The 10,869-nt window shown below is 36.4% G+C and overlaps 1 protein-coding gene across 1 annotated transcript in view; it reads left to right on the top strand.

The window, feature by feature from the left end:
- Positions 1–1,843: 1,843 nt before the first annotated feature.
- The window catches only part of CCDC141 (coiled-coil domain containing 141), a 70,280-nt gene continuing 61,254 nt past the window's right edge, over positions 1,844–10,869 (top strand). Inside the window, exons 1-3 of the mRNA XM_051623930.1 lie at positions 1,844–2,034; positions 3,700–3,822; positions 9,215–9,406. Coding sequence (XP_051479890.1) covers positions 1,933–2,034; positions 3,700–3,822; positions 9,215–9,406 — 417 coding nt within the window. The 5' untranslated portion in view covers positions 1,844–1,932. The remainder of the gene's footprint in view (positions 2,035–3,699; positions 3,823–9,214; positions 9,407–10,869) is intronic.

Raw genomic sequence — 10,869 nt, 5'->3', positions numbered from 1 at the left:
CAGTGATTAGCATACGAAATGGCCGATGTAACACACCTGAGCAGAGTGAGCAGTTAAGAAAGAAGAGCAGAGCTGGAGAGCTGAAAGGCAGTGCTGGGGGGAAGATCCTGGTGGCTGGTGAGAAAGAAGGGGAAGAAAGTGCCCAAGCAGTCTCCCTGCAACGCATGGCGAGATGGCAGACTGTCCCCCTGCATCCATGGAGGAACGTGGTGGAACATTCCCTGAAGGCGCCAGGAGGGGTGGACTTGGCCAGTGGATTTGCTGCCAGTGGACTCTGATTATGCAGCTGTGCAAGATCCTGGCGCCAGGGGAGGTGACTGTTCCCTGAGCAGCTCGTGACTCTGTGGGAAGCCCACGCTGGAGCAGCTCCGGACCTCGTGGCAAGGACTAAAGAAGGAGAGGTTCGTGGGGGACTCTCCCATGAGAGGCGCCCTGCGGTGAAGCAGGGAAGGACTGTAAGGAATCCTCCTTCCTGAGGAAGAAGGAGCGGCAAGAACCACTTGCGAACTGACTCTAAACCCCATCCCTGTGCCGCTGGGGGGAAGAAAGGAGAGAAACGGGGAACAAAGTAATTTGGGCCCGGGAAGACGGGGAGGGTGGGAGTAACGTGTGTAAGCACTTACTTTTTCTTGTCTGTGCCCTGTGTGCATCTGATTAGTGTGAAATCACTATTTTCCCCCAAGTTGAGTCTGTCTTGACCGTTGGCCTTTGTTCCTCCCCATCCCACAGCGTGTGTGTGTGGGGGGGCTGAGTGAGCAGCCTCATGGCTCTTTGTTGACGTGTTAGGCCCAAACCATGACGCTACCTTAAGTAAAAAATATTTTGGAATTTGCTTCCGGTTCTTGGTTGCATTGCAGGCGTGTCTGTTCTAGTTTGCACTTAGTTAGTCTGGTTTAGATACAATGTATCTAAATGTTACATAGTTATAAACAAATCAGGCAAGATGCTTAGAGGAGAGATACGCTTGTAGTTTCTTGCGTGAAATTGCGTTTCCAGAGTGACCTGCAAACCTAAACCCCAGTGTCACTTTCTCAGCTGTTCTGTGGTAGGAAACCTAGCAGCTGCTGCCTTGTGCTGTAGGCTACACATGGCATGCTCTGGCTTCTGTTAATAGAATTAATATACCAAAACAATACTGTGAATTAAATGTCTTAATTACCCCGCACTGAATAAAAAATATAAGTGGAGTTTAATTATTAGAGAGGTCTTTATGCTCATTTAGAACAAAATGAAGACTATACAAATAACTTTAAAAGCAGATAAAGTATTAATAATAGGCAGGGATACAACACTCCTTAAGAATTCACACCAAGTACTTAATTTCTTTCTCTTGTTGTTATGGTCACTATGCTTTTAAATATTTTTGGATTAAAAATTCCCTGTCTGTTCTAATTCAGCATCTGACTTATACACGCGTTTATCCTGTTTAAATACTTTGACTCAGCAGAAGAATTATGTCGAGCAAATGTATTCAGTAACTAGTAAATGAGAGAATAATTTGTTGTAGATTGTGAAAGTGCAGATTGTATAGTTACATGTTGTGAAACCTCAAAACCCTGGGTTTGTCTGCATAGGTCCACTAGCAAAATTATTTCTAGCTGTTTCAATTTGAGAATATTTTTTCCTTTGATTAGCTAGTGTCAGGTGATGTTAATGGAAGAAGCTCTTGACACTTCAGATGGTGACAAAAAAGAACAGGCAGCTTAATGCTACCAAACTAGGGGTGTGTCAAATCCCTCTCAAGAATGATAAAGTCAATGGAGTTGTCTATTTTTAACCTGCTGTTCTTTCCCTTTGGCAGACTGATCAGTGTTAGCTGAGCTGTTTCGCTGAATGAATCCAAGCAACTTTTTTGCTTTCGGAAATGAACAGCAGACCTTGCAACAGTGTTTCAAGTTTGATTTAATACATGAAGTCCCATTTTGAAACACCATGTCTAATGAAGCCAGTTCGGAGCAGAAGCTTTCTACAACAACAGTCAGTTCAGTTGCTGTTCAGGCCGGGGATGCCAGTATTGTTATAGCTGTGCTTAAGGTAAGGCAGCAACTGCTGGCACGTCTGTTCTTGCCTTTCTGCTACTCGTGTACTTCTTTTAAATGTTCTGTGCAAATGAGCAGTTAGTATAACACGATAAGACAAGGTCATTTAATCAGTTAATATCAGAGCTTTTTTGGAAGCTGACTATTTTTTTCTGTTCACAACTTCTGTTTGTGGTATGTTGCTTTGTTCTTTTTAAATAGAATAAATAACTTTCCCAAAATATGTAGGCTCATAGAGGGAAGGAGTTCTCACTCTGTTTAAAAAGTAAGAGATAAATGCAGAGTGCCATGAAAATCTGTTAATAAGCATATTAGTCATAGTTGAGACTCCTCAAGAGTTATTTTTAAAGTACACTCGGCAATAATTTTACATAATGGGTAGTCTACCAATTCAATAAATGCTGATACTCTCTTTTTGAAGAATTTGCTGGGAAAAAAAAAAAAAAAAAAGCCTAAACCTGATAATGAGTAGTAATTTTTGAAAGTTGTGAATTCAAATTCCCTTGTGTTTTAGTAGAAGCCCTTGCATGGGTATATTAGTGCCTGTTCTGTGAGCTGGAATCTTCACCTACAGCTTGCACAAAACTTGGCGTGTGGAGTAAAGCTGGATGCCTAGGTACTGAATCCCAGTTGGAATTTCTTGGCAGTCTGATTCTTTTTTCTCCAAGCAGCTTGGAATGCATGCTAGCTTCAACCGCTGGAGTTTCTGTAATACAGAATGAAGTGATAATGAGTTGGGTTGTCACCGAATTAGGGTGATAATTCAGGATGGGGTTACCTCAGTTGTGCTGATGGCAAGTTTCTCTCCTGCCACTTCTTACCCTTCCTGGGAGACTGTGCTGCAGCAGTGGAGTAGTTTTGTTGTAAGGAGGCTTAAGTTTAGGGTGAAGACATCTCTTTTTCCTGTGTGCTGTGGGAAACAGCATGTCACCTCTGGTGACATCACTGCTTTTGTTCCTTACCACCACACTCACTGAGTTATGCTTCTCAGACTGCAGCAGTTCTGCAGCATGAGGAAAGAATGAGCTGTGCTTTGGGTTGCTGTCAAGCTTCCATTTTTTGTTTATCCTCCAGGGCACAAGGGGAGATTGCTGTTTGGGTTCCTATTCCAAAGTGTGCCTGCTGATAACTGTGCAATCTCTTTGTATTTATATTCAGTATACATATATGTTGGATATGTGTGGTAGAAATAAAACGTGGGCTTATGGTTTTTGCATCTGCTGTAATATATTTGTGCCTTCTGCCCACCAACCCACCCACCAGGTTTCTTCAACTATCTGTGCAGTCTTCAGCTGGGCGATGATTTGGATAAACCTTTTTTGGCTCTTTCTGATCATCTTACCGTTCACAGGCAAAACCAAAATTGCAGTAGCTATTTGATAAGACTAGGGTCCAGGATTTTGATTTTGCCTTCAAATTAAGTTAAAAACAGTAACGGCTATAATAAGTATTAATATTATCATAATCACAATCATAATATTTATTATCATAAATATAATTATTAATATTTCAATTCTGCAATTTAATACAGGTTTACGGATTCTCATGCTCCTATCACCTTGGAATGTATGTGTAGCATGAGTGTGTGTGAGTAAATAAATTAAGGAAATCTGGTGTTATCTGAAGGCTCAGAATTGCTGTAAATGTTTCCTTATTACAGTGTGGAAAATGGGTGAAGCTTCAGCTGGCTGAATCAACGCCAAATTTGTTAGAAATTGGCAGCAATCAAGATGAGACTAAAAAACTACTGCAAGATCATGAATTCCTCCTTGCTAAACTGAAGGTAAGGTGTGGTAAGACTGCACAAAATACATCTAGTGGTACAACATCTGACATAGCTGCTTGGGCCTCTTGTTGTAATGTGGTTGTTGGGTTAAAACTCCACATGGAAAAAATATGTACAGCCTTTGTTCATGTAACAGATCAAAGTTAAGCTTCTGCACTGGAAGAATAAATACACTGTTTTGTTGTTTTCTGACAGCAGCAGTAAATATGCACTTTTTTCCCCCCTTTATACTTCACTGTCAAGTGAAAAATTCTGGTAGTCCTCGGTAACTGCTAAATATAATGTCTTTTCCTTTTTTATTTTTTCTCCAAAGTTATGAGAAATTTGATTAGATAGTAACACCTGTAAACACAAGCAAGCTCTTTGTAAGTTTGAAGTAGATATTCCAGGCACATTTTAATGGAATATTAGTTGGTGTACATTATGGTAAGAATGATATTTTAACATTAAATATTGCTTGTCTTGAGCTAGAAAGATTTTAGCTAGATTACAGACCTAAAATCAGGTTGTTTTATTCTGGAGAGCAGATTCTAACAGTGCCATTTGGACACAGTGACATGCTTGCATGAAAAATCTGGAATTATTTTAAATGCTCATGTTTCATACTAAAAAGAGTCTAAAGGTATCTAAGAAGAAAAATTTGTTTTTGTGTTTTGAGAGGGCAGATTGACTTTTTCCCTGTAGACAAATAAATTCCTCTAAAATCTTCTAGGTGTGCTCGGTGATTTAATAGATTCCATCTATTTTTTTTTTGAGATTATGTAAAATTCACATCTGAAAGAGCAAACATGATCTGGATAGGATCAAGTGCACTAGTGACTATGTCCTTCCCCAGTCATTATAAATCTCAGACGTATGTGAATTAATTTAATACAGTATAGAAATAATGTAATCTAATATGGTGCATAGTGTGGATTTTCAATAGTATGAAGAACAGCTTTACCAAAAACCACCAAAACCAAAGCAACACCCAAAACTGGAGAGGGTGGTTCTGCTACGTTTAGTTATGCAAGTTTCTCATCTTTATTGCTGTAAGTGAATACACTCAGAAATTCTTGGAATAAGCTGCTGTATCCTCTTTGAACAACTCAGAATTAGCTAAGGTCTTACAGACTGACAACAGGAAGATGTAGAGTTTTGTTTGTGACTAGTTCATACATTGGAATGTTCCTTGCAGTAGAAAGTCTTTTTTTTCACCTAAAGCCACTCTTACCTACACAACATTTTATAGATAATGTTGAAATTTTATAACTTTGTAGCATATATACAAATATCTTGGCATGTTTGAAAACAACTTTGCATAGACTATAGATTACCACTAAAAATGCCTACCTATAAATAAAAGGGGAAATTGCATGTCGCAGCACGAGATTTTTAACGTAGTAGTTAAAACTAAAATTTCATGACATTTCACATTCTTTAGAACCTTTGGGCGTAAGAATCTGCGATGAAGCCCAGCACTCATAGCTATAACAGGAAAGTAGTTTCGGAAGCAACAACCCATCTCTGGGTTATGAAATGCACAAACATGATTTATTTTTAATTTTAGCAGTTTTTAAAAATTAGTATCTTGTTTCCTGATTCATGATTCTTCTAGCGTATTCTTTTTCTAAATGTAGAAGAGTGTTACAGTTGAATTTGGATCTTGTGTGCTGTTGTTTTGAGTAAGCTGAGCTCTGGGGAAAGAGTGGAACATTTTTCTGTCTCCTGTAAACAAGCAGGTCTCTAGGCATTTCATGTTATGTGACCATATGTAGTTAGAAAATACTGATTATTTTGATGAAATTGGACAGAGAACAAAACAATGTGATATAGACAATTAGTAATAATTTCCTTTCTTACGTGTTTGCAAAGCTAGTAAAATTATCCTCAACTGTGTCTCCATGGGAACAAAAACATTATTTTATCCTGTGCTTTTATTTGGGGTATCCTTTTAAAATCATCTTGCAAGCAGTTTGGCTGTGTTTTCAAAATAGATTTTCATAATCAATGTCTAGGTCTGTTTTGATGGAACGTAAATGTCATGTCTTGCCTTTATGTTATCTGCGAAATGTAATGAATGGTAACAGGAACAGCCAGCATAGAAATAAATTGGAAGACTAATATGTATTTGTTGACTGTATAGGCTATTTGAAGAGCAGAATATTATAGTTAGGTGTCCTCATTTACCTCTTGGCAAATGCTTCAAACAAAGAAATTGTTCATGAGCAATCCTTGTGCAAAAGCTTAGAAACCAATTTAGCGGCATAGTTAGTACAATGTGAATGGAAGAGCGTGAGTCCAACTACCAATTTTTGCACAATAGAAATGAGTCTGCATTATTAATGCAAGTTTGCCTTTGATGTGCTTGATTGGTTTTTATTGTGAAAATCCCACATGTCTGAAGTTAACCAAGTGAAAAGTGGAAAATGAAGAATGGGTCCTGAAAAGATGGGTATAGTGGCCTTCCAGATAAAGTAACTTTCTTCTTATTATTAGTATTGTATTGACCAGCTGGAGACTTTAAGACCTTTCCCAGTTCCTTGATAAATATCAAGAGAAAATAATCCCTGAATTTTTGTCCTTTTTATCTGAAAACCATGGCTACTATCATGACAATCTCCAGGTTTGTTTTCTAGCCACCCATTAGCCTTAATGTAAGCTTTGATTTTCAGCAGAATGATTTTGATAAAAACTTAGGATTTTGATGTAATTTTATGGATTATTTATTTCAGGTGTCTCATAAATTCATTCTCCAGTTAAAGCCATTATTCCTTACGGGATTGTTTCTGCAATAAAAGAACATATTCTCCTTTTGCTGAACTGCTCTGATGTCTGAAAGAAGTGTCACAATTAGGAAACACAGCAAAAAAAGGGAAGTGGACATAATGAATGGAGTCATGATAGCAGAATTGTCCATGTTTTTACTTTTTAGTTTTGGCATTCTCGTTTTCAAATGAAATCAAACATCTGCTAAAAGCAAATGTTTGAGATAGAGAACTTTGAAAATCACTTTACATCAAAAATATTGGTAAGGCATTTTCAGCTATATCTAGTAAGCACTATGAAGGATGTCTACATTAACCTCATCACAGGATAAAGTAACATTCTTGTGTATTTTATTCATTCATCTTCTGTAATGATATTTCTTCTATATGTTTGTCCTTAAAGCTTCCACAAGACTTTCACAAGGTTCTAGGAAAAATTTCAAACTTACTTTAGATCTGTTAACCAGAATTCCTCCAACACAAGTAGAATTGGACAGTTAGTACTTGAAGTTTAGTGCTTTTTTGTGGTTGAACAAAAAAACAAGACTTCGTTTGCTCTGAAGAGATTGTGCATATATTTAGGAAAATCTAGTATTACATGGACAAAACACATTTTATAGCTTTGACAGTGTAAAAATAATATGAGAAATTATGCTAGCCAATTAAAAAAGCCTCTCAAAAAGAAAAAAAAAGAATTGAAGGGACTGTGTTAAAGATTGCATGAAAGATAGATTTTAATTTAAAATTTTCATTAACTGTGTTCATTAACTTGCCCTTATTTTTTTTTTGTTATGAAGCTGGGCTTTAGATTTTATTAATCACACAATCATATAATCTCTGTGTTTTAAAAATTATGAGTCAGTGCTGCTCTTTTTTTGTTTCTAATAATGACTAGAAAAACATTTGCAGCAGCCCTTAGATACCTTGTCAGCTAGAATTATTATTGAATAAAATTTTAATGGAGTACTTTGGATTATATTCCCAAGGCCAGCTCTTTTTTCCTGATCTGATTCTTGTCTCATTGTGGTATAAAGGAGGTATAAAACAGTTGATATCAACAGTTACATCAGTGTCAGTATCTACTCCATGCAAATTACCTAATTTAAAGTTGAAACTGTTTTAAATATATGTTGATTAGATTCCACTTAAATACAGAATAGGTAGCAATTGGGGGATTTTAGCTTTTCTTCATATTATGTGACAATCAGGATGGGAGATTCAACAGAACAAAAAAATAATTTGTTTTACAGAAGGATTAGAAAGCAGCAGTTTCCATTCCTGGTATTCAGAAAATGAAACAGAGTGTGTATTGTTCTCTAGAAGACTGGCTTTCGATCAGATCCTCTTTTTGATGGGTTTTTCAGCAAACAATAAGCATTCATTCATGTTACAGATCATGACTTTTCTATACACTGTAGAAAAAGGTGAATTAGTTTGAGCTGCTCTTATTCTGTTAATTTTACTACTGTTTGTTTTCAAAGTTTCATGGTCTGTAAAGATAAGTTAAAATTTAATTATATTTTTTTTGGAGAAAGAATAAAAGTTTAATAGTTTATTATACTGTTCTCACAGTACTGTTTTTAGAGATAACTGATCAGCCTCTTCAGTTCAAGCGAACATCTTTGTGTAGTATACAAGGTCTAGGGAGAGCTGGAGGTTGTGGTTCTATACTTGGAATAATAAATTTTTCTGCAGTATCTTTTCAGAGAATTTCAATTTTTTAAAAATTCTTTAGCCTTTATTAGAGTCTGTGTCATGAGAATGAATTATCAGATTTTATTTTGTCTAGTACAGACTTTTCCCATTACACAGTCACGTGATAGTACCTGCAATAATAGCACAAATTGGTGTTTTATTATTCATGCTCATAATAAAACCTGAGATGAGAAGAGGGGGAATGAATATAGAACAATTGCTAATATTTTTTTCTGACACACTGAAGATTTTTAACACAAGTTGGTGATGGACAAGCAGTTACCTTTCTCATGTTGATGTTAGTAAAAGAAATGAGACACTGCAGAATTATTTTATTGACAATAGAGTACTATTATTTGATGGCCAGTTTGAGCAATGCAGCAAACAGAACTTGAAACATTGCGTAAATCTGGTGTTTTTCTGGAGAATATGTACATATGTTTGAACTACTCTAGTCTGCATTGTGTTGAAGTTACCTGAGACCTATGAGTTTGTTACCATACACTCTTAGAATTCGTAATATCAGTTAATGTAATATGATGGCATATGAAAGAAGATCCAAAATACCTGCATGGTTACCCCTTCCAGGAAGATCTGTGTTTAAGGGGTTGTAAACCTATTTTATTCTAGATGTTGGAGGTAGAATGATAAATTCTTGTTTGTAAATGCAACACTTGTTTTTAAAAACAACTTAATTTGAAACCACTTATTTTTAAATTAAATTTCATTAAAACACTGCCTCTTAAGTGCAGATGAAATTCAGAAGCTTCCTATGATACATGTGATAACTACATTTCTGTCACTAGGAACTGGATATAAAACGTGTAGGAGACTTCTGGGTAGTTAATCAGATCCACTGAAAAAATATTCTGACAGTATCAGCACAGTGTTTAGGAATCTACTTACAGATTTTTTAAAATTTATTCCCCCCCCACCCCCCTTTTCAGGCTTTGGAAGAAAAGGTGTGGGACCTGCTGCATGAAGCAGACAAGGCTGCAGAGGAGAACAAAGACAAGAGTCAGGTTTATGATGCCATGGCAGACACCCTTGGGGATGCATGGGATGCCCTCATCATTATGTTAGAGAAGCGACAGGCACTTCTGGAACTTACTTCAGTGTTCTTTGAAAATGCTTTGAAGGTTTGTATTTAAATCAAATTACTCTTAATTTGAAACCTCCCATATCTTACAAGTGCTCTGTCCACTGTAATTTTAGTCTGTTATATAATAATTATGCAAGCTAAATGTTAGTCTAACTTACCCATCCTTTACTTGAGACTTCCATGTGCAGATGTGCACAAAAGGAAAATTGTGTCAGCCCAGAAACAGAGTGTTGTCTTTCCCTCTGTGTCTCTTATCCAAGTCACTGATACACAGGGAGCTAAAGCAGAGAAGGATTCCATGCTTACTCTGTGTAGCCTCATATTCTGTTCTCACATCCTTGGAACTTTGAAGAGTTTAATAATTCTTCCTGATAATTTTGTTTCTACAATAGCCAAGTGCCACCTACAAATTACAGAAGCAACTATTCTACTGCTAGTCCTAACAACTCCAAGATCAGTAATCCACTAAGTATTTTGTCCTGAGGATGAGTATTATACAAAGAAATCAGTACAGTGTTTACCTAAGTATCACTATGATAAATTCTGTACTACCAAAGGTTGGTCTAGGGTAGACTAAATCCATGAGCTAGCTGAATTGCTCCTGCAAAAAGCTTATATCGTTAAAACAAACTGCAGCAGTAGGAACACATCACATTCTATAAAGGTGGAAGAAATGCAAGATCAACTTAGATAGAAATTGCCGAAACATCTTATGGAAAGGATTTTCTTTAAATTACAGTCTGATTGTGTAAACTTTGTTGTATTGTGCTAAAACACAAAACATATCTCAAGAATACTCTTTTGTGAAAATCAGAACCCAAATCTCAAATGTTAGTACCTAAGATATTTCTTTTATAGCCTGCAGATCAAGAGGGAGAAAAAATGTGGAACAGTAGAAAACACAGAAAAAGCAGAGTGCTTGCTTTTTATTTTTCTTAATTTCACCATAAATTGCACCATCTTTGCTAATACTGAAACAAAACTTTGAACTCCACTTGTTACCTTGCTCTTGAAATGAAGCAGTAGAATTGTTAAAGATTGGCTGAAATATAGAATGTGTGTCTCCACTCTCTGTGCTACACGTTCTTGGAATTGCATCTGCACATGTAGAAGCCAAATAAAGAATTCCTATCTTAGTTTTAACAATCTCAACAGATTATGAAATCTGCTCCATATCTCCCTGAAACACAGCATGTTTCAGTATTTTAAATATGGAATCCATGGAAAAATGATCTGTAAAGGAGTAGCTTAACTTCAGTCTTCATTACAGAGATGATGTTTCCCTGCTATAATTAATTACTGTGTTTACCGTAATACTCATTAGTTTAAATTTGCTGCTAATTTTGGCATTCAAAAGTCTGCTTTGAAGATTGTATTTGTCTGATGTTGCCCTTAATTTTTCTCTCAATACTATAGAATTAGGGATTTTGGGAAGGAAACCTAAGTTAAAGTCTTAATTCTTGATAAATAATTTTATTGAAGGCTTTGAAATTAACGAAT

Source organism: Apus apus, chromosome 6 (genome assembly GCF_020740795.1).
Source record: "Apus apus isolate bApuApu2 chromosome 6, bApuApu2.pri.cur, whole genome shotgun sequence".
NCBI classification, from domain to species: domain Eukaryota; kingdom Metazoa; phylum Chordata; class Aves; order Apodiformes; family Apodidae; genus Apus; species Apus apus.
The sequence above is the reverse complement of the archived record's forward strand: the minus strand, read 5'-3'. Positions and strand labels throughout refer to the sequence as shown.